The sequence below is a fragment of the Ursus maritimus genome, unplaced genomic scaffold, assembly GCF_017311325.1.
Source record: "Ursus maritimus isolate PB19 unplaced genomic scaffold, ASM1731132v1 scaffold_12, whole genome shotgun sequence".
Lineage (NCBI taxonomy): Eukaryota > Metazoa > Chordata > Mammalia > Carnivora > Ursidae > Ursus > Ursus maritimus.
The window spans coordinates 67,065,356-67,088,337 of NW_024423564.1; the positions used below are offsets into that span (position 1 = coordinate 67,065,356).

Consider the following 22,982-nt stretch of genomic DNA (forward strand, 5'->3'; position numbering starts at 1 on the left):
TGCTGTTGTCCGAATTACAGTTCAGTTTACGGTCCCTTTATCTAGGAGTGATTGTTTAAGAACTTTTATAGTGAATTAAATCTTTTTACAAATTGTTTTTGTATTTCCATAAATATGTCTGACAATTGATTTTTAAAACGTGCCTAACAGCAGTGCCGTGGAAAAACAAATTCCAGCATTACCTTTTTACCAGCTATGTGCTCTCTCGGTAATGAGGTCTACCCGAGAGTTATGGTGAGAAGAGAGATAATTACGTCATCAACAGTAGCTAACGCTGCTCTGGTTAGCGTGCGGCACTGTTCTCTCTCGCTTACGGAACCTTGCGGGTCTGTGTATGAATCGTGTATGTATAACACAGTTGGGGCACAGTGACCAGCACATAGTAGTTCTGCAGGAGTGTTCCTTCCTCTGCCCTGACCCCCCCCAGCAGACAGAAAGCATTTTTATTCCTAATATTAATTCCCTTAAAATAAAGCCTTCTGTCTGGTGAGGGATGGGGGTGGATTGAATAACTGGTGACTTAGCTCTGCTCCCTTCCCCATTGTGGATATCGGCTGGCCACATAGGTTGTGAGCACCCAAGACCACTTGTAGGCGTGCTGGGCACGCATCCACCTTATGCCAGCAGCGCAGTGCAGACTGGGGGGCACGTGTGCAGGGTGTTCAGCCTCCCTGGCCCTACCTCGTTTCCTCCCGTGGCTGAAGGGAGATCTCCGCGCTGACAGTGGCCATGTGGGGCGCCTGACTTGCACACGGGACGAAAGTTCCTAGGAGGGGTGTCTGTACTTTCCCCAGCATGATGAATAGCACTACTTCTGTTTCTGAAAGCCGGGATGCATGCGGGTAACACCTGCTTGACAGAGATTTACAGCTGTTCCCCAAGCTGCCTCTGCAGGTTGCAAAACTGGGTCATGCTTTTTGCAAGACCCATACGTTAGAGAAGGGCAGAGGCAGTTTTGTTATTTATTTATTTATTTATTTATTTATTTATTTATTTATTTAGTAGAAGAAGGCACTAAAGGAAACAGAGCTGGTTGTGTTAGGAGTTCTGAAGGGCTTGCTAACATCTAGCCGACCAGCTGCCCGTGTGACTTGAAGTTGGGATGAAAAACAATTTCTAGCTGAACTTGGCTGTTTTCTAAATAACTTCACACTGGGAAGATGGATTGGGCAGGAATGGGCCAGCCCGGAAACAAGCACCACACTTTTAAATACTGGACACGCTGCAGCTTAACCTCTGGGAAATGAAGCAGAGTAGCTCGATGGCCGGTGCTCTCACAGAGGCAGGCCCATTATTCCGGCATGGCACTCAGTTCTCAGGCTGGGGGACGACTGGGCCATCGGCACCTATTTGGAGAGCAAGGCTACATGTGTGGCTCGTGATCCTTCCGTGGGAGCACTTGCTGTAATGGAAAATATCTTTCACTTTTAGTGCAGCAAGCTGTAGCCCGACTCAATTTGTACAGCCTGGACTGAGTTGCTCTGGGTTCTCATTCAATTAGGTGACTGATGAAGTTACTTAGCCTGCTGGAGCTCAGGTTTTCCCTCCCTGGTGAAGTGCCTCGGGTGGGCTGGGCCTCGGCCTGGTAGTGGGGAATCGGAGGGCGGCCTGAGAAGTTGGTCATTGAGGGAGTTTAAGGAAAGCAGATTCTGCTTTTCCCTATGACTCCATGAATCCTCTGCTACTTTCCAGTACTTCTGAGCACTAGCTATTTGGCTCTTGCTCGAACCTTCCAGCCCTTCTGTCTCTGCATTGTGCATTCTGCAGGAGGAAAAAGGGATGGAGTTTCTGTGTCCACCATGCCCTATGAGTTGGTTCTCTGTCTCTGTCTTTGGTCAGAAGGTGGTTTTCCCCCAGGTGCCTTCTTGGCCAGGTCAGCAGCTTTTAACCCCTCATGGAGTCGGCTGCTGTCTGCAGTCTCCTTCAAGAGGTCTGGGCAAAATGCAGGGGAGGGAGGTGTCTCTTAAGAACAGCACCCTCGAGCCAAGGCAGTCCTTGCTGTCCTCCGGACAGGACTGTCTTGGACCTGCGGGGCGGGAGAGAAGGGGATCGGACAAGCTGTGGAAGATTTGTTAACTAACACGTGGTCCTCTGAACACGCAGGGAATCCCACGTAGGGAATCATTTTTTTTAAGTCAGCCACACAAGGAGAAGTGAGGTAGAGCAGCTTCCGCCCCCTGAGAGGCTCTTAAACAGGCACTGATTACTTCTGCATTGCGGTTCCAAGCATGGCCATGTGCGGAGCTCTTCACTCCGCTTCATACTAGGCTTCTTATTCTTGGTTGTCACTGCAGGGCTGAGAGGTAAGCTAGCTGGGATTCATTTAGACCCTCCTTATCCCTGCCCGGCTTCTAAAGCTTCGGCTTCCAAAGAACTTGCAGAATCAACTGTGCCTTTGGTTCATCTCTGGTTACTTCTGCCGTCTGCAGCTCGTTGACTTTTTAATGTACCATAATTGGGAATTAATCTGCGAACAACAGCATTTGGAAAAAATTAATTGTGTGTGGAATGTTTGATAATTATGTGCATATGTTAACCATTTCTTTGCTCTTTGTCATTTCAGGCATCGCTCATCGTGACCTGAAGCCGGAAAATATATTGTGTGAGTCTCCAGAAAAGGTACTTCGGGCTGACTTGTTGGGGGTCACAGTTTACACTGATGTGGGGAAGCCGCCTCTTCTTTCAGCTAGGCGTTAGCAGTTCTCTGGGCCGCAGGTACCAACCGCGCTAGTTATCATGGACACGTGAGAATGTTAGACCGAATGTGTAGTGTTTCTGCATTCCAAGTCGGGTTAATCCCTGGCTCTTTTTTGCTTTTTATCAACAGTGTGATTGGCTTACACCTGAGAGTTTATAAAATACATGTGACCTGCACGAAATGTATGTTTTCTAGCCCGGTGCACTTGTCTTTAGAGCAGTTGGTGTGAGTCATAAACAACAACTCAATCTTCTGTGAAGCAAATCTTTGCCTAAAAAGGATGTTTATGCTATGGTAAAAGTGCCAGCGAGTGCCCACCACTTGAAGTCATAATTAGGAAGCAATTTCCTGAAAAGGGTTTCTGTTTCCATTTTTATTTCCAAAGGTGCCCGTTAAAAAGCAAACATGGATATTGGGTGTTAAACAGATGCAACCTATTTTAAACTTTACCTTACCCTACTACTAAATGGAAGCGTCAGTACTTCCATAAGCATATAAGAATTTGACAAATTCTGTGTTTGTTTGGAGGGATTGAGCAAAACCCTGGTGGTTTTGCTGGCGCACATTCAAGGCTCTGTGTGTATGCATATGGGTGCGTATGTATGAACACACATTGTTGGTCTGAATTAAGGGACAGCCCACACATAGAAACGGCTGTGAGTGAGTGTGAGTGTAAGCTGCTCCTTACAGCTCTTTTGTGGGGAGTAGTAATCCATTAGCTCAAATAAGATCTTGTGACTTCCTGCAGTGGCTCTGGCGTAAGACTTTATAATTTGTCACCATTATCATTATGATTATTAATAATTATAGTTCACATTTTTTGAGTGCTTACATTGTGCCAGGCACTTACACTTATTTTATGAAGTATTTATAAAATCTTATGAGGTAGGTACTATTACTATTCTCATTGTATGGATGACGAAACCGAAGCCCAGGTCGATTAAGAAGCCTGCCCCAAATCACTCAGCTGGTAAGTAGTACAGATTAAAGCTAACATAGTCTGACCCCAGAACTCCACAGACGCTCCGATCTGCTCTCTTGCCTCAGGATCACAATACGCTTTCATGGCTTTTGTCCTTTCATTTGATCTTAATGGCTCAGGATTATTGCCCTTTTTCTATGGTTGAAAAACTAAAACTAAGAGCAACCAAGCATCAAAAGACATTATCCAGAAAATGAAAAGATAAGCCACAGAATGGGAGAAAATATTTGCAAAGCATATATCTGCTAAGGGTTTAATATCCAAAATATAAAGAACTTCTAAAACCCAACATCAAAAAGACAACCCAATTTTAAAAATGGGCAAAGAACTTGAATAGACATTTCCCCCAAAAAAGTATACAGATGGCCAATAGCGTATGAAAAGATGCTCAGCATCCTTGGTCATTAGGGAAATGTTGATCAAAACCACCATTAGGGGCGCCTGGGTGGCTCAGTTGGTTAAGCATCTGCCTTTGGCTCTGGTCATGATCCCAGGGTCCTGGGATCAAGCCCCACATCAGGCTCCCTGCTCAGCAGGGAGTCTGCTTCTCCCTCTCCCTCTGCCCTCCCTCTGCTTATGCTCTCTCTCTTTCAAATAAATAAATAAAATCTTAAAACAACAACAACATTAGACACAACCTCACAGCTGCTAGGATGGTTAGAATTTTAAAAAGAGGAAAAAAACAGAGAAGAGCAAATGCTGATGAGGCTGTGGAGAAATTGGAACCTGCCGCCGGTGGGAATGGGAAATGGTGTGGCCGCAGTGGAGAGCAGTGTGGCAGTTCCTTGCCAAGCTAAACGGGATTACCGTACCCCTCAGCAGTTCCACACCTATGTATATACCCAAAAGAATTGAATACAGAGGCTTGAACTTGAACATCAGTGTTCACTGGAGCCTTATTCACAACATCCAAAGCTGGAAACAACCCGAGTGTCCGTCCACAGGTAAACGGATAAGCAAAATGTGGTCCCTCCATACAACGGAATATTGTTCAGCCACACAACAGTTGAAGTTCTGATCCACATTACACCATGGACGAACCTTGAAAACAGTATGCTAAGTGAAATAAGCCAGGCACAAAAAGACAGATAGTGTGTGATTCCACTTAATGAAACATCCGAAATAGCCAAATTCATACAGACAGAAAGTAAATGAGGTTACTGGGGAGAGGGGAGATTGGGGGGTTTCTACCTGATGGTTTCCGTTTGGGATGATGGAAAAGTATTGGGAACAGATACTGGGGATGGTTGTACAACAGTGTGGATGTAATTAGTGCCACTGAATTACACATTCAAAGATAGCTAAAGTGGGTTATTTTGTGTTATATATGTTTTATCACCAAAAAAAAGAGAAGCTAAGTGAAAAAGAAGGGTGTAAGAGAGGAAGGAAGGGGAGAGGATAGAAAGAAAGGGAGGAAGGGAAATTGAGAGATGTTCGGCTTCCCCAGCAGGTCAGTGGCTGAGCCAGGACTCCCACCACCAGCATTTCCGAGGGGCTTACTGTGCTGCTTCCACCACGCAGGCCGTTCTCCCGCGTCCGTGCCAAGTGCCCTCCTGGTTGGCTCCAGAGATGACTCACGCTGTCTGTGGTTTCAGGGGCAACACCCAGTTTGGGTGACCAGCCCTCCCAGTTTGCTTGGGCCTGAGGGGTTTCCCGGGATACACAACTTTCAGTGCTGCAACCAACAAAGTCCCAAGCAAGCAAAGAGGAGTTGGTCACCCCAAGCCACCTGAGGTCGTGCCCTCCACTGAATGGGCCACAAGGAGTCTTTCAGGAATACATACTTCTCTGATTCTGCAGCCTACGCCATCCTTTGTCATTTGTGGGCAAGAGTTCCACAGGTTTGCTCCTCATTTTACTAAGCGCACAGCAGTCTGACACCACGTAGCACACACGTTTTCTCTTAGGAAGTGAGGAAAGAGTGTGGGGCAGGGGACACCTTAGGATGGATCCTCAGGTGATTTCTGATTCACCCAAGGAGAGTAAACACGACGTGACAGATAAAGCTGGGCTTTGGCACGGCAGCCAAAGAGGGAGAGAGAGTGTGCAAGAGCCAGCGAGTGAGAGGGGAGGGAGTGAGGGAGGCTGAGTGACTGTGTTACAGTCCCATTGGTCTCCGCGTGCCCTTGGGTTTCTTATATTTGTAACCCTTGCCTTTTGCTTTCCCTTTCAGGTGTCTCCAGTGAAAATCTGTGACTTTGACTTGGGCAGTGGGGTGAAATTGAACAACTCCTGCACCCCCATAACCACACCAGAGCTGACCACTCCAGTATGTATGGCTGGGCACCCTGTACCACTTCCTTCAGGGCTCCTGCACCCTTGGGGTACCCCCAGCCCAAAGCTGGAGTCCAGAACAGAGGGCTGAGGAAGGAAAGCCGAGTGTCCCTGCCTGAGTTGTCACGTGGCCGCTGTTTTGTGAGCCACCCCACCCTGTCCGTGCTTCGTTGCTCATGAAGCTGAAGGGAGAGCTGTCTGTTTGGGGCAGGTCCTCGGCCAGCGAGGAGACAAATTGTATCTGTGGGAACAGGCTGAGAACTCCTTACCCAGGCAAAGACAGCCCTTTGCCCCTGAGCCCACGATAGCTCGGAGTCCCACTCTCCCTGGCGGCGTCTCAGCCCCTGCCCCTGGGATGGAGGGTGGGGAGTGTGGGCCGTCTGTGGCCAGAACTGAGCGGCCCCAGCTCTCCGCATGTAGGCTCGCTTGCCTGAGTTATCCTGTTGCTTCCTTCACTTCACATTTCATGCCCAGATGTGCGGCTGGGAGCTGTTCTTCCTAAGACATCTCTTGTCCATACTCCATGTACTGTAATTGTGATGAGTCTGTTGAGATTTGCATGCTTCATAAGTGAATTTTCCTAATAACCTTTGTTAAGACATGCATTTCAATATGCTTATGTCTTATTCTAATTGACATTATTAGAAATGTTTCTGTATTAGCTTTTACTACACTGAGCTACCTTGTTCTCAAAGTCATTAGCTCTAATTGCCAATAACACGGAAAATGTCCTTTCTCCACTTCCTGTCTTCCCATCTAATTAGTTATGTGTGTTGGGGGCCAGGGAGGGCTCTCTTGGCAAGCCTGCAATAAGGAAGAGGGAAGCAAAAAGAATTTGTTTTATTTTTATCAGCATTTTCTATGCAAGGATGGAAGGAAAGGATCCTGAATTCTTGTACTGGGTTTACCACTGATGTGCTTGAACCAAATCCCTGCCCCATCCTCATCCTTGGTTTTCCCATTTATAAATGGGAGAAGCGGGGAGATTGGATTTGTATTGAGCTCTCCCAGCTTTGATGGACTCTTAATTCTAAATTCTTATACCTCCTCGGTCTAAGCTGGCAGAGAAGCTTGGCAGGACTTCACTTTAAGAGCTCCTTGTTTTACAGGGGCAGCTGGGTGGCTCAGTAAGCCTCTGCCTACTGGAGAGGGACCTGGAAAGCTAGGAAGGTGACCTGGACTTGGTTCGTGGGGAATGCTAGGACTCCATGACAGATGCTCAGTTAGCCCAGCTTTCTGAAGTGCCGTGGTGGTATCAGGCGAGCCCTCTGGCCAGCTTTCCTGGCAGCTCCTTGCTCCGCGGCCCCATCCTCCTGCTCAAGTGCCATTCCATTCTGCTCTTCACCATCTCCCCTCCCTGTGACAGCCTCTCCCTTCTCTGCCGTTTCCCCTCCCAACCCTGGTCCCCACAGTGTGGCTCTGCAGAGTACATGGCCCCAGAGGTGGTGGAGGTCTTCAGGGACGAGGCCACCTTTTACGACAAGCGCTGTGACCTGTGGAGCCTGGGCGTGGTCCTCTACATCATGCTGAGCGGCTACCCGCCCTTCGTAGGTCACTGTGGGACCGACTGTGGCTGGGACCGCGGAGAGGTCTGCAGGGTGTGCCAGGTGAGCACAGCTGGGGGACCCGCTGCATGGGGCCAGCCGGGGGTCAGCGTGCGTGCGGGATGCCCAACAGGATTGGGCCGGCAGGGGGTGGGGGGTTCTGCTCCGGAAGGGGGTCTCTAGAGCCTTCTGTCCCAGGGCCAACGACAGGGGGTGAGAGAGACAGGCTTAGCTGGGAGTTCAGGGGAGAGTTGTTCGAGCGGAGCATACCTGAGCTGAGCCTTCAAACATGAGCCTCGCCCAAGAAATAGAAGCAAGAGCGGCAGCACCAGCCAAGACACGGAGGTGTGAAAGACAGCTGCATGGGTACAAGGAAGAAGGGTAGAAGAGTAAGGTGCGGGGGGGGAGTTGAAACCTGACAGGTTGCCCACAAATGGGCCCCATATGAAGGGCCAAGGAATTTGGGCTGCGTTCCCTAGTTGGCATTCCCCGGGTGTCACCCACCCAGCCCTCCAAGTAACCTAGCCATCCCTTTCTGACAGGGGCATTCTGTGTGGTCCGATGACTTAGCGGGGAGTGGGGAGCTGGGGAGGGCCCTGGCCTGTGGCATCCCCAAGCCACGAGCTGCAGCTTCAGCTGAGGCCGATGGGACCCAGGGTGACCAAATCAATGGCAGGCACATTCTGCTTATTCCCCGGTAGTGTGGCCTCAGGAGGAATCTTCTTTACCTAGAACAAGCTGTTCGAGAGCATCCAGGAAGGCAAGTACGAGTTTCCTGACAAGGACTGGGCACACATCTCCAGCGAGGCCAAAGACCTCATCTCCAAGCTCCTGGTTCGAGATGCAAAGCAGAGACTGAGTGCTGCCCAAGTTCTGCAGCACCCGTGGGTGCAGGGGGTGAGTAACCCGGGGCAGTCCCCGTCCTTAGGCCTGTAGCGTGGCCGTGAGGAAGCTTTTAGAGTAGCAAGTACTAGACAGCAGCGCAGGCGGCTGACCTCAGCTGGAGGGAGACCATCTTCAGTCCCTGCACGTGCAGAGTGAACTGGCCACTGACGTAGCCCCAGAAGGAGCCCCTTACTGGTCAGAGACTTGGCTGTAACCTTGGCCTCAGACTAGGCGCTCTCTGACCCTTGCCCCTCAGGAATGAACAGAGGCCTCTGGGTTTTGGCACATGCATCCTACCACTGGCAGAGCCACACAGTCTCAGAAGCAGCCTGGTATTGGCATCTGGGGCCGGTGGCACCCTCCCCTTATACAGACATGTCATGAGCTGAGAACGCCCAGAAGCAGGGCCTTGCTTCCCTGCTTACGGTGAGGATATATTTGGGGCACAAAAGTTCTCCTCGTGGTCCTGGGGTGCAGCTTGCCTAAAAGGCAAATGGTGGTATTTTCCCCAAACAAAGGATCCAAGTCTTTACCAGAAAACATTTTTAACCATGCTCCTCAGATAGGCGTGGTACCTGACTTCTCCCCTCCAAGGGGTCTGCCAGACCTCCTGCGATTTACTGTGTCATTGGTCTGCCAGGCCCTAGCCAGCGTCAGTGGCCCTCCCAGGGGAAGGAAGCAAACATTACCAGCCCCATGTTACAGGGGGACCCAACCGAAGAATCTCTGAGTGGCTGATTCCTAGCCACCCAAGAGTTGCTGACTTTACTGAGCACCTACCCATGTCAGACTCTCGCGATACTGGGATGAATAAGACCCAATCCCTGTCTTACTCTAGTGGGGAGAGGGAGACAAGGGAATAAATTATGGGATAGTGTGTAACAGACGTTTATCAAAAGTGCTAGGGGCACAAAAGGACGAGATTCCACCTCTGCTTGCACAGGGGTAGGGAGGGGGCAGGGGTGGGAGAATGAATGCTTCTCAGGGGACGTGACCCTCGTGACCCTCGAGCTGGGTCTTGGAGGATTAAGAAGACTGCCAGGGAAAGGGAGTGAGTCTCTATGCAGAGTCAGGGGGGTTCAAGCTGTCCTTTCGTGCTCTCTCCTTGTGAAGTCTGACCCTGCAGGCAAGCTTGGCCAAGTGTCTGTGCTGGGCCAGGAGTCTCTAGTAATCTACCCACTCGGCACTGGTGTGGGTCGGGCAGCTCTTGAAGGAGGGAGCAGTGCTTACCCCCACGTCTATCCTTCCCATTCTAGCAAGCTCCAGAAAGGGGACTCCCCACGCCGCAAGTCCTCCAGAGGTAAATGCTCCAACCACATCTGATGCCCTTCTCTCTTTGGCTTTGACTTTCCCTCAAACTCTCAGCCACGTTGGGGTGGAGGGGGGGACAAGGAGCCTAGTCTCCTGAAGGGGCTCCCCAGCCTGCCTTCTCCATGGGGCTCCTCCCCACTTCCCCTCTTCTCTGCTGCCACCTGACGGCCTCCCCTGCCCTCCAGCTCCTTTAAGGCCCCTCAGGTGCCGTTTGCAGGAGAAAAACTGTTTCCATATCTGCTTGCATCGAACTAGAAATCACCATTTATAGCCCAAAGACCTTACCTGTAGGTTTTTCACCCCAGCGTTCGCTCCTGCTGCTGCGGGTTGGTGCCAGTAGCAGGAGGGGGCGCTGTGAGGCAGTAGGACCAGTTGTCCGGCCAGACACAGTAATAGTAATGGCTGCTCTATGGTAAATACATACCGCACGCCAGGTTTGGTGCTAAGGGCTTTACAGAGATTCTATTAATAATCTTTATGATAAATTTAAAAGAGAGGTGTTCCTATTACCCCATTTTATGGATGAGAAAACCGAGAATAGAGAGATTGAGGTTACTCATTCAAGGCCACACAGTTGCCATGGGGAGTTGGACTTTGAACCTGTATCTGTTTGACTAGTGCCTTTTACACTAGACCATGTTCCTAGTGAGCACTGCCTTATTCCCAAAGGACCAGGGCTTGCACACTGTGGGAACCCCCAGGGAGCAACCTCATGACCAGGTGCTGGGAGTTACCCAGGGAAGTCTTACATCACTGTAGTCGCCACTGGGGTGACCTGCTGCCCGGGGTGGGCATGTCTGATTCTCTAGAGCCCCGTCCAGGTGCCTTGAGGCCCCAAACCTCTGGTCCACTCTAGAAGACCCACAATGCCTGTTGTATGCTAGCCCTGGGCTGAGCCCTGGAGACTCAGACACAAAGGCACAGCCTCTGCTCTTGAAGCTCCCCTCCCTGATGGGGGAGGGGGATACATGGGTGCGTGCTTCATGTGCCAGGCCCTTCTTTGGGGACCGCTGGATGCAGAGCATGGGAGTGTGAAGGGGGTTCTCTGAATAGAAAGGGGCATGTGTCCCAACTCCTAAATCTAAGGACCGTAGTTGAGGCTCAAAGGCATTCCAGCCTCAGTGAAATCAGATTCCAAACCTGGGCAAGAACTTCCGAGGGGGAGCAGCCCAGAAAAAGCATCCAGGGGTCCGGGAGCGGGCCAGCCAGAGCGCTGAGCCCCGCTTCCCTCTGCTCTGTGCTGCCCGCCCCTGTAGAAATAGCAGCACGATGGACCTGACACTCTTCGCGGCTGAGGCCATCGCCCTTAACCGCCAGCTTTCTCAGCGCGAGGAAGACGAGCTGGCAGAGGAGTCCGAGTCCCTGGTCGAGGGCCTCTGCTCTGTGAGGCTTTCCCCCCCCTGCAAGTCACGCCTGGCTCGCCGGAGGGCCCTGGCCCAGGCAGGCCGCAGCAGCGACCCGGAACCGTGCCCGACTCCCGCCGCACTCTGACCTGCTCCAGCCCAGCCTCACGGACCTCGGCTTGCCCGGGTGCGGCCAAGTGTGCAAGGCAGGCGGAGGAAGCTGCTCAATGTCTCCATCCCGGCGAGGGCCCGTGGCTCCATCCCCGCGAGGGCCCGGAGGTTCCCACCCAACCCCCATCTCCCCAGAGTCCTCAAGGAAAAAGCTCCTTCCAAAGGGGTTGTCTTTGAAAAGGAAAGCAATCAGTTGTCACTTTGCATAATCGCCTGCGGCAGGGACATCTCTCTGCTGGGCTCCTGCCCACCTGCTCGCCCGCCTGCAGATCCAGGATCCAGCCGGCTCTCCTGGTGGCGGGCGGCGGGCGGCTGGGGCTGCAGCCTTCGGGGAGCCAGCCTTGAGAAGCGGCAGTTGACAGAGGCTCGTTCCTCTTTCAGCACTGCCCACCCCCCACCCCCTCTGGTCCTTCCTCTGTCCTCCGGACGTCCTCCCCTTGGCTGAGAAAAGCCATCCCCTCAATTCAGGAAAGGGCAGGGAGCCTTCCAAGTTCAGGAGGCCAGATCAGTCTTCCAGTCTATGGCGCGGGAGGAGCACGTAATCTTTCTTTGCCGGGACCAAAATGTGTCCCTCATTTATCATTCTCCTCCTTGTTTGGAATTGCTGCTGAAGTCCGTATTATTTCGTTTAAAAAAATGTTTGTTTGTTTTTTTTAACCATGCACTTCCAGCAAAGATGGGACTTTAAACTCCCACTGCAAGCCGGTGGATTTTCCAGAGCATGTCACGGCTGCTCTTCCTTGAATGTCCACGCATGTGAAAGGTTTTATTCAGCTGTTTCCTATTATTCTAACTGGTTTTAAGCTGTTAAGATGACCAGTGACTTAGAGGCTGTGTCTGCTGGACGGCAGCACCAGTCCAGGGCCGTTAGAAGGGGCTCCGTGCCTGATGTGGCCGCAGATCGCAGATCGCAGGCAGCCCTGGTCCAAGCCATGGGCCGCCGGCTGCCAGAGAGCCTGCAGGCGCATCTGGCCTCCGAGAAGCTGGGGTGTCGAGCTGCCTAAAGAAAATGGGCCTGTACGAGTCACACAGACACACAACACGACAATGCTATTATACAGTGTGCTTGTTTTAATAAAACTGTTTTAAATTCTAGCTGTGGCCTTTCTGGTGGTCCTTTCTTCCCCTGTAAACCTGAGAGGGAGAGAGGCCTTCTGGAGAGGGGCCGAGTCCAGCCCAGTGGGGAGAAGGTGCCCCTAATTGGGACCTCTAAATCTAGCCCCTCATCGGATTCACAAAACAAGGTGAAGGAGAGATCACTGCTTTTCTTTTTTAGGTGAGGAAATGAAGTTTGTCAACATTTGTCAGTCTCCTGTTCTGTGCCAGGACCCAGAGATGAGTAAGAAACAGCTCTGTCCTGTAGGGTCTCCCCGGCAGGTGGAAGAGGAGGCATCAGCCACCATCACACAAACCGGCTTCGAAAAATGCCGTCGTAAGTGTGCCCTGTGGCCAGGCCAGCCACGCGCGCGGGCAGGAGAAAAGGTCCTCTCTGTCTGGGGCAGCCCTAAGCCTTTCTTGAGGATCTGTTGTGTGCCCAGGACTTGCCAGAGTTAGAACAAAGGAAAATGATGCCTCATACCCGTGGTTCTCGTGTTGCTCGTGCAAAAGGCTTTCGTGTGCTTTGTCCCGTGTCACCCTCAGAGCCACACTGGGGAGGGCTGGGCCGGGAAGGGGCTTTAGAAGTTCCCATCGAGGAGCAGGAGGGAGGTCTGAGGGCCAGGGCAGCGGACAAGGTGCTGCCAGCAGCTTCTCTCCCTGGAGAGAGGGGAGGTTGGGTCAGGGGCTCCTTACTCTAGGGGCCGTCCTGCAGCATCGATGCCTCCGTGTGGACGCTGACATCCTTTCTGCTGACAGTCTTCCCTTTGCAGCAACTGTCACCACCCTCACATCCCCTCTTCTCCCCGGACAGGGATGGGCTGGAAAAACACACCTACAGAATCTGAGCCTTTTGGCCCAAAGTCTCCCAGTCCCTGGGCACTCGGAACCAGGGTATGAGCTCTGTCTCGACTCCAGCCCCAGCCCGATCCGTCCTTCGGGTTGGCCAGCTGAGAGGCGACTTCCAGAGGCTTCCTGGACCAAGCTCCCCCCGACCCTGTTCTGTGTCCAGCTCCAGCTGGCTCTCAGGCCTCCGTGCCTTTGCTCAGGCGGCGGCCTCTACCAGCCTGCCTCCCCACCCTGGTCCACCCATCATCCTTCACGGCTCTGCCTCAATGCTGCGGTTTTGATAGCGTTGTCGTGAGCTAAGCAAGCAACAGCTGCTGGCGGAGAGCTGTCCCGGCATTATCTCATTTAATTTTCATAGCCTTCCTGTGAGGTGAGGTACCATTATGTCACCCCACTTAGAAGAACTGAGCAGAGAAAGGAGAGAAAGACCCTGATGTACAGGTAGGAAGACAGCACTGGGATTCCTCCCGGAGACACTTGCGACCCACTGGCTTCAAATGCCAGCCCTGACGCTTAACTAGCTTTGAGCCCTGGGCAAGTTAGTCTCAGGGCAGCGGTTTATGGATTAATAAATGCAGAGTGTTCAGAGCAGTTCCGGGCACACATGGCCGGTGTGCGATCAAGGGTTGGCTGCGGCTGCGACGGTCCTTCTAGTCGCTGTCTCCTCAGCACAGGGCACAATCCCTCTACTCGGTGCCAGTGACGGAGATGAGTTTTCCCCCCTTTCCTTGGCTTGTGTGGGTGGAGATGGATCTGGGCTTTCCAGATGGGCCTGGCCTCTGGTCCTTTGTGGGGTTCTCCTGCTGACAGGTTGCTCTGCCCCTCTGGGCTGGGGTCCCTGGCCCCAAGGGACAGCTGTAGTGCCAGGGGCAGAGTCTGCGTTTGGGGATCAGGGGTCCTGGGTTCTAGTCCTTCTGCCACTCTTCACTGGGTGACCTTGGGAAGTCCCCTGCCCTTTTTGAGGCCCAGACCATGTGCCCGGCTCTACTAGGCAGGGGGAGGTATGGCAGACACACGGAGGGAAGCTCTGGGGCCTGGAACTGTGGCGGCCTGTCCCCCTGGCTCTAGGGCTCAGGTGTGGACTGGGCCTTAGGAGAAAGCTGCTCCTAGCCAGCCCGCATGTCCCAGACCTCAGGCCTCCTGCTTCAAATTCAGTTATCAGGACTCCTGTCTGACCCCTGTCTGGGGTCTGGGCACAGGGGCCAAGTCTTTCTCTCTCTGGATGTCCACCTGCCTGAGCTCTTGGGGGCCCCATCTCCCTTCCAGCTAAATGCCTCTCCCCAGACCCCATTCCCAGACAGCCGTGCCCTGGTCCCGTGCCAGCCACTCCAGCTGCTTAGGTCTGGAGGGGAGCGAGGAGCCAGGTCCCCCCTCAGCTGGCACTCTTGTTGCCATGGCAGCAGTTGCCTTGGAAGCCACTTCCCCGAGTTCAGCTTCTGAACAGTGTGGGAAAGCTGCCCGTCCCCCAGGGGATCAGTGCATTAATCACGCTCTTTTCCAGGGTCCTCACCCCTCAAGGAAAATAAACGGAACTAAACCACACCGAGGCCTTTTCACCCACTCTTCCTCCCTACCACATGCCAGCCTTGGACTCGGTGCCTCCGGGAAGGAAAGAGCATAGGCAGGCACTCCAGCCCTGGCCTCGCCGTGAAACAAAGACAGATTTTGCGGCAGAACTCAGCTGTGACCTGTGGCCTACCCACCACCCACCACCTACCACCCACCCAGAGTCCAGAGGCCTAGGGGACCCAGGCTTCAGCGAGGAGGGTTCCGAGGCTAGTGAGGTGGGGAACAGGTGGGGCAATTGGCCTCTAGTGGCTCAGGCTTCCATGTCCTTTACCTATTATAGGAAGCACATCACCCAAGGACAAACTTGTATTTTCTTTTTCAGATGAAACAGCTTGTATTGAGGGAAGAATCCGCAAGCCTCCATCTCTCTCTCTCTCTCTCTCTCTCTCTCTCCATTTCCAATCAACAGGAGAGCAGGCATCACAAAGGTTTCAAGTCGCCTTTAATGACACCCCCCTGTCACGAGAGAGAAGACGGAGGCCTTGACTGAACACAACGTCTCCCTCTGACGGTGGGGTTGCCAATTCCTCCCACCTCAAATAGGACAAGTTAGAAATTTAAGGACAGAGAAAAGCTAGAGTATTTCTCAGCTGCGCATGGAATCTGGACAATGAGGTTCTCTCACGGACTCTGGGGCCGTCCTTCCACTCCCCATGTCTCAGTTTCCCCGTCTATTCTACAAAGGAGCTTGGATGGGTTTGTAGTTCAGTGATCTTGTAACTGAAATGGTTTGACGCGTCTCTCCTCCGTATTTCCTCCTCTGACTCTGGGCCCTTGAGGGATTTACAATGCCAAAAAAAATAATAAGTCTTATTTAGAATTTGGTCCCATTTTTGGAGGTTAAAGTGTTCTTCTGGAACCTGAAACTCACAATGCACAGGCCTCCCTGACCCCAGCCTCTGCCCTCTCCGTTCCGCTTCACCAGCTGGGCAAAGTGAGGCTCAGGAGGTGAGGGGCCGGCCCAGGTCCCACAGTGTGAGGTGCCCCATCCTGCTGACGGTGTGGGAGCCGCCCCCGGCCCGACACCCTGCCCAGCCAGAGTTAGGCAAACACTTAATGGAGGTGAAGGTGTTGAGATTCCCAAAGCTCAGCGTCCCAGGAACACATTTTCAGAGACAATTATTTTGACAGCTCCTTCTAAAACTAGTCAGTGGGGGATCAATTATGTGTGACAGAGACATGGGCTGTCATTTGATGCCTAATTAGAGGAATAATCAGACCTCATCCTGGAGAGAGGCACAGGGGACGTTGGCAGCAGCCACAGTAGCTGGGGAATGCCCACCTCCAGGGGCTTCCTCTTATGGGGGCCAGGAACACAGCCTGGGGGCCCACCGGTGCTCTGCAGTCACCCCCCCCGCCACGTACCTTTGAGTTCACACCCGTCCTTGCGCAGGCCCCTCTCCAGCCTCCTGGCAGTGTCTTCCCTCAGCTGAACCTCAGTCCAGTGACCCTGGCCTTCTCAGGCCCCGACCCTTGCCCAAGGAAAGTCCCTTGTTAGAGACGGAGGTGCCATGGTGCCCATGGCCCTCCTCTCTGCTGACCTGAGGTGGTCACGCAGGGCCAAGCCCTCCCTGAGCTCTGCCTTGTGTTCAGAAGCCAGGGCCCCTCTAGGCATTCTGTGGAGCTCACTCCCTGAACCGGCCCTTGAGGGGCTCACAGTCTACAGAGGGGACAGAGAAGGAGGACAGATGATGGGGACATGGGAGCAGCAGTAGGCAGCCCACCCACTCAGGCACCATCAGGAATAGCTTTACAGAGCTGGGGCCGGCGGAGTAGGGTCCTGCAGGACGAGGGGGCACTCTCCAGACAGTGGGGGCCGAGCAGACACTCAGCAGAAGGACAGCAGCAGAGACGGGGAGTAACAAGGGGCAGGGAGCAGCTGTGGCAGCAGAGGTCCATGGCCTGGCTGTGACTATGTTGGACGGCAGACATTGTGGGGAGACAGAGGCACGCAAACAGAGGCCAGTGGGGCTGGGGGTGGGACCCTGGGAGTTGGGCCCCGATGCCTGGTGCAGGCATAGGACCAGATCCAGACTCGGGTCAGGGAGGCCCGGATCCATCAAGGGCCAGAGAATGCGGTTAGTGGCGAGGGCTGGATCTAGGGGTGGGATAGGGCTGGGCTTGGCTATCGCTGTCCAGCCTTGAGTTGGTGGATCCTGCAAGTAGGTCAGACAGGCCGGGCAGAGGAGGTCAGGACGTACTAGCCATGTCCCAGTCTGCTGACCCTGGCCCCTGGCACCCAGTCCCTGCCAATCCTTCTCTCCATATTTGTTGTCCTCTACCCCATTCCTGCCCACCCCCTCCACTCCCTGCTCTTCCTTCTCAGCCCTCTGCCAGGGGTCCCGGGAGGAACTAAAGAGGGAGGGGAAGCAAGCCTATCTGGGGAGGAGGTCCCCTGAGATCAGCTTCAAACCAGGACCCCTCAACCCTGCTCCCCCTAGGAGGCCAGGGGTTCCCAGGCTGGGGGGAGGGGCAAGGGGAGAGAGTGAACTCAGAGGAATTCTTCTTTCTCTCCTCCTGTCCCAGTTACCATTCCTGCCTCTTGAGCCTCCTCCAGGTCCCCGCCCATGCCTGCCTCTGAGTCCCTGAGCAGAAGCCCCATGTGCCACATGGCAGAAGACAGCAGCGCGTGTAGCCAGGGAGTCTCCTCACGTCCCTGGCTGCTACGCCCCACGTGAAGCCACCAGTCCATCCCACCCCCTCAGGAACCAGCAATGGAACCTGGGCGGAGTGCCCTAGTGGGCCTCTGGGACAGGCAGCAGCTCACATTGCAACCTCATGAATAACTCAGGCCCTCCCCGCTGCCTGCAGCTCCGAGGAACCCGGGTCCCCTGGACCAAGCCCCTCCGCTGCTTTAAACTTTAATAGGCCAAGGCCCAGTGGCAGCTGAGCCGGCTCCGGCATCCAGGGCAGGATGTCCTGAGCAGGGGAGCTCGGGCTAAGCTCTCCTGAGAGGAAGCTAACGGGCGGACCCGGTGGGGCAGGCCCGGCACGCCAGGACTCTCACAGCCAAGGCAGGATGTGATCAGGCCAGAGCGCCAAGAGTGGCCTCCAGATTCAGGGGCCTTCACGGGAAGAAGAGTAGGCTGGCGTGACCTGGCAGGGATCCCAGGTCAAGGTGCAGCTGGGGGCCCCTAGGAGAGCTGTGGGGTAGGGTTACTCGCCCTGAATCTTCCTGCCCAGAAATTCCCACTCCGAAGGTGGAGTTCCAACAAAGACACATCCAAGAGGACCGAGACCTCCAGGGCTTTCCAGGGAGGGCCCCCCTGGGTGCTGACAGTACCCCGGGTAGGCCTGCATGGACATCCCCATCAGCAGCAGAGACTTCCGCTGCCTGCAGCTGGCCTGTGTGGCCCTCGGCCTGGTGGCCGGCAGCATCATCATCGGCGTGTCCGTGTCCAAAGCTGCAGCCGCCGTGGGGGGGACATTTATCGGCGCCGCCGGTCTGGGTGAGCAGATGCCGGGCTCAGAGAGGGAGGAGGGCCATGGTCGGGTGAATGAGAAACGGAGGGAAGGGCTGGTTCAACAGGAATTGGTTGGGGAGGAACAGAAGCTACAGGTGTGAGCTAGGCAGCTGTCGGGGTGTGGGGAGGCCCAGGAGGGTTGGGGTGAGGTTCCTTCTGCCAGGGATAAGGACTCTGTGGATAGGGGAGCTGCTTGCCACACTCCTCTTTGGCTGCTCCCCCTCTGGCTCTCTGGTTCCAAGCCCTGGGCTCTTGGGTTTTTGGTGGAATTCATCAGCCTGTCGGGGGTGGCCTGACAGGGGGCAGGTAAAAGGACAGAGGTCCCAGTGGGACACTCTGTGAGCCAAGGTAGGATCCAACTCGAAGGGTTTCCTTTTCTTCCCTGGTATATCTTGGCAGGGCATCTGTCTGTCCAGGCATCCGTCCATCTATCTATCCGAGCCAGCCCCACTGATACCCCCACAATGATGCCGAGTACCACCCCTTTCCCCACTCGCCTGGGCCAAAAGCGGAGCCAGAAGCACCAGACTGGTGGGTTCCTGGCCTCCATACCTGGCAACTCCCGCCAAAGGCCACAGACACTTGGTCTGAGGATGAGGTGGGGCTGGGCAGGGCTGGGTCCCCTCTTCGGCACAGCCCTCCCCACGTCCGGCTGGGAAGGAGCCTGCTCCGGAGTGCCCAGGCCTGCCCTAGGGGAGAGGGGGCCAAAGGAGAGTTGGTGGTGATGTCAGCTGGGGCCCTGTCCAGCCGGCTGAGAAGGAAGGAAGCCACCCATGCTGATCACCTGGGGGGAGCCTGCACCTTCACAGCCCGGAGCCCCTTCCCCACAGAGGCACGACTCCCTGCCCCTTCCCAGGGCTGGGTGTCGGGGAGCCGCCCCCTCCCAAAAACGGACAGGCTCACATTGACGCACCCACAGTCCCGACCTGCACCCTATGGTCCTCCTGTGCACACCCATAGCCCCCTCAGAAAGCAGCCCCAGGCTCACAGCCCACCCACAGCTCCACAGCCCGCACCAAGCAGGCCCTTCCCCATCACAGAACCCCTCTGCGTCTCTCTTCTCAGGGCTCCTCATCTTGGCCTACCCGTTCCTAAAGGCTCGGTTCAACCTGGACCACATTCTGCCTGCCATAGGTGAGTCCTCTCCCCAGCCCAGCGGAGCCCTCTTCCAAGGGCTGCTGTGTGACACCCATCGTGTGGACGTCTGCGGCACGCTCTGTGGTGGAGCCGAGCCCGTGGGTGTGACTGCTCCTGGGTGCGTGTGCACGCGTGCGCGCGCGTGTGTTATGCTGGCGTTGCCATGACTACCGTGCAGCAGACTCCAGCCTGTTGCTGCAAATGTGCCTCAACCAGCTCAAAGCACCCAGATCCCCCATCTCCCCCCGAGAGAGTTTCCAACTCCCCCAAAGCCTCCAAGATCTCCAGAGAAGCCCATTTCATCCCTTGAGCCCCCCCCAAACACCCTCTACCACCCCTAAGACCTCAGGACCCTTGTATAGCTCCTTAACTCATCTCCGCCCCGCACAAACATGCTACCATCTCCATCAATCCAGGGGGGCTTTACATATTCCTAGTTCTCCCCATGATGCCCACCTCCTTGAAAAGTCTGCCATCTTCCCCTTCAAGGGCCCCTCTCTTCCGACTCCACTCCCAAATCAGCCCAGATCATGTGGGAGACTTCAAGGAAGGTGGTGGAGCAAAGACAGCAGGAGGACTTCCCTTCCCAAAGCAGGACTTGATCTGAGAATGGCTTAGTAACCAGGGGGCTTGGGGTGGTCTTATCCCACAGGGAGCCTGAGAATCCACCCCCACCCAGGGCCAGACCATGGGGAGGGAAGATCCAGTGCCAATGGCAATAAAGAGGGTAAGTTTTAAAAATTCCAGAGTCCGTCTTCCATCTTTGCTCTCTGGCTAAGCAGCTCTGTGGGAGCCTGGGAGAAGCTTTGACAGACAAGCAGAAGGGACGTGGACGTCCCCAGTCACCAGGGGCCAGCAGATTGGGCGGTTCCTCCATGTGGGTCAAAACCCTTCTTGCTCCAAGCTGAGCCAGTCTCCTCTTGTTTGACCTCAGGCCTTCTCCATTGTGCCCAGCATGGACACTGGGACCACCCCTAGGTCCCATGTCCCAGTTTATGTTTTCACTCTCTTTTCCAATTATGGAAGCCAACTCTGAGAGCTGGTACCTGAAATGGAACATCTTCCTCCTCTACCATGTCCACACACCGGAAAATTCTAGGGCAGGAGTTTCTCAAAGATGGCCTCAGCCCACAGTGTCTGCCACCAGGCAGACTGCCTAATCCCAATAAAAAGTCCCCTTCCAGGGGCGCCTGGGTAGCGCAGTCGTTAAAGCGTCTGCCTTCGGCTCAGGGCGTGATCCTGGCGCTATGGGATCAAGCCCCACGTCAGGCTCTTCTGCTGTGAGCCTGCTTCTTCCTCTCCCACTCCCCCTGCTTGTGTTCCCTCTCTCTCTGGCTGTCTCTATCTCTGTCAAATAAATAAATAAATAAAAAATCTTTAAAAAAAAAAAAAAAAGTCCCCTTCCAGACCCTGCACCAAACACTTTACATATATTAGTTTGTTCCATTCTCAAAACAACCATACGAGGGAGGTACTGTAATTAGGCCCACTTTATATGTGGGGCAACTGAGGCACAGAGAGATTAAGGCAACTAGGAAGTGGTGGGGCCGGACCTGAAACCAGGTATTTGGCCCCAGAGTCCTCTCTCTAACCGCCCTCACCATGCTGCTGTCCTCTTCCATCTATGCCTCTTGAAGTGCAGCTGAAACTGTCCCTGGGACTCCCCTCTCTCCCCTGTGGTCCCTCTGGGTTGCTCTGCCCCCAAGCCTGTCTCCTGAGGCAGCCCTGTCCTGGTCTCTCCCCCCAGGAGCCCGCAGCAGCCTGTCCACCGTGAGCAGAACACTGGAGAAGCTGAAGCCAGGGGGCCGGGGGGCCGGGGAGGGCTGAGGCAGGGGCTGAGGGGCTACACCCTGCCCTCCCTCCTTCCCTCCCTGCCTGCCCGCTCCCCTGATCTCACAGCCCTCCCCGGGCCAAACCAGAGGTGAACTGGGCCCTGGAGACACCAGCCCTGCATTCGCCTGGGCACAGCTCCTGCAAATGGATTCCACGTAGCAGCACCGGGCAGGGCCTGAAGCAAGGTCCCGCTGGACGTTCCACAGGGGGCCCTGTATCAGGCTTTTGACCTGGATTTTCTCTCTGGACTGCAGCTCGGTGTCCCTTCCTTTTTGATCTACTGACTGGTTTCTCTGGAATGCGGGGCCACCTCAGTCTCTTGCTCCAGGCTGGCCACAGCAATGAACCACAGACCCACAGAAACCACAGACGGGATCCCTCAGCCCTTAAGGCCTGGCCCTGGGCCTCTAGAGCTCACTGGCTAGATAGGGGGGCTGGACCAGATTCTTCCAGGTTCTCAAAAGCTCTGGGTAACTCCTCAGGGACAGGCTCTTGGCAGCAGTGAGCCAGCCAGGAGCACCGCCTGGGCAGACAAAATCATCACTGCCCTGACCCAGAGCCCAGGTGAGGCCCCGACCTGGAGGCTTCCAGGAGGAGGAGGCTCCTGAGCTGAGTCCTGTCTTGAGACTCTCGCATGTGACTCCACCTTGCAAGGCTTTTGCTGATCTGACTCCAGACAAGACCTCCAGCCTTCCCTCTCGTCCCCCACCCTCTCACTGCTCCTGAACAATCTCAAACATTCCAGCCTCCGAGCTTTGGCTTGTGTTCCCCTGGAGGCCTCCCACTCCTCTCTGCCCCCACCTCAGGTGCCTGGGTGGCTCAGTCGGTCAAGCATCTGCCCTCAGCTCAGGTCCTGATCCCAGGGTCCTGGGACTGAGTCCCCGTGTCATGCTTCCTGCTCAGCGGGAAGTCTGCTTCTCCCTCTGCCCCTCACCTCTCTTGTGCGCACTCTCTCTTTCTCAAAAATGAATAAATAAATTCTTTAAAAAAAAAAAACCCACCTCGAGGGGCGCCTGGGTGGCACAGCGGTTAAGTGTCTGCCTTCGGCTCAGGGCGTGATCCCGGCGTTATGGGATCGAGCCCCACATCAGGCTCCTCCGCTGTGAGCCTGCTTCTTCCTCCCCCACTCCCCCTGCTTGTGTTCCCTCTCTCGCTGGCTGTCTCTATCTCTGTCAAATAAATAAATAAAAGCTTTGAAAAAAAACCAAAACCCACCTTGAAAGGCCCAGTTCCAAGGATTCCCCTGAACACAACACCTTCCTCCTCCTCTCCCTGTGTCTGTCCTCCCTCTCTCCACAGCGGCCAGGCAGGCTGAAGGCTTCTTTTGCACAAAACAGTTACTAATCCTGCTAGAACCTGTCATATGTTGCCCTTTTCTGGTCACTGTCAGGGCACACAGTAGGTGCTCAATTAATGTTTGTGGCTTAGGGGAGCCTGGGTGGCTCAGGCGGTTAAGCGTCTGCCTTCAGCTCAGGTCCTGGTCCCAGGGTCCTGGTCCCAGGGTGCTGGGATCGAGCCCCTCATCGGTCTCCTTGCTCAGCAGGGAGCCTGCTTCTCCCTCTCCCTCTGCCTGCCACTCCCCTGCTCCCTCTGTCTCTCTCTCTCTCTCTGTCAAATATATAAACTCTTTTTTAAAAAATGTCAGTGGCTTAAATTTAATGGAAAAACAATCCCCAGTCTTTCACAGGAGAGCCACGTCAAGGCCCATGTACCCACAGGGTCTGGGGCCAGGAGGGCCTGCCCAGGTGTGTGTGGCTGTGCAGAAGACGTGGCTCCGCCCTCCACCCCGCGCGGCACTCACCTGCACCCTCGCGGTGGAGCAGGTGG

The 22,982-nt window shown here is 54.6% G+C and overlaps 2 protein-coding genes across 10 annotated transcripts in view; both read left to right on the plus strand.

Annotated features, from left to right (window-relative positions):
* The window catches only part of MKNK1 (MAPK interacting serine/threonine kinase 1), a 32,814-nt gene extending 17,265 nt beyond the window's left edge, over positions 1 to 15,549 (plus strand). For 3 of the 9 annotated variants that reach the window (XM_008699251.2, XM_008699252.2, XM_040627341.1), the window contains 6 exons: positions 2,564 to 2,619; positions 5,854 to 5,949; positions 7,367 to 7,561; positions 8,231 to 8,395; positions 9,640 to 9,683; positions 10,951 to 12,303. In XM_008699251.2, coding sequence (XP_008697473.1) covers positions 2,564 to 2,619; positions 5,854 to 5,949; positions 7,367 to 7,561; positions 8,231 to 8,395; positions 9,640 to 9,683; positions 10,951 to 11,185 — 791 coding nt within the window. In that variant the 3' untranslated portion in view covers positions 11,186 to 12,303. Of the gene's footprint in view, positions 1 to 2,563; positions 2,620 to 5,853; positions 5,950 to 7,366; positions 7,562 to 8,230; positions 8,396 to 9,639; positions 9,684 to 10,950; positions 12,304 to 12,484; positions 12,785 to 14,653 lie in introns of those variants that run through there. The other 6 variants (XR_005834176.1, XR_005834175.1, XR_005834174.1 and 3 more) reach the window with 6 other exon arrangements.
* Positions 15,550 to 15,688: 139 nt separating this feature from the next.
* Positions 15,689 to 22,057, plus strand: KNCN (kinocilin). Its single transcript, XM_040627342.1, has 4 exons — positions 15,689 to 18,170; positions 19,251 to 19,319; positions 19,975 to 20,049; positions 21,070 to 22,057. The coding sequence occupies exons 1-4, from the start codon at positions 18,020 to 18,022 to the stop codon at positions 21,147 to 21,149; spliced, it is 375 nt and encodes a 124-aa protein (XP_040483276.1). The 5' UTR covers positions 15,689 to 18,019; the 3' UTR covers positions 21,150 to 22,057.
* The last annotated feature ends 925 nt before the right edge of the window (positions 22,058 to 22,982 follow it).

Bases quoted from the DNA above. Each gene is read 5' to 3' on its own strand.
- KNCN (XM_040627342.1), top strand. From the start codon at position 18,020: ATGGACATCCCCATCAGCAGCAGAGACTTCCGCTGCCTGCAGCTGGCC. The intron at 19,320-19,974 runs GTGAGTCCTCTC...CTTATCCCACAG, and splicing joins CCACATTCTGCCTGCCATAG to GGAGCCTGAGAATCCACCCC. The intron at 20,050-21,069 runs GTAAGTTTTAAA...CTCTCCCCCCAG, and splicing joins TGCCAATGGCAATAAAGAGG to GAGCCCGCAGCAGCCTGTCC.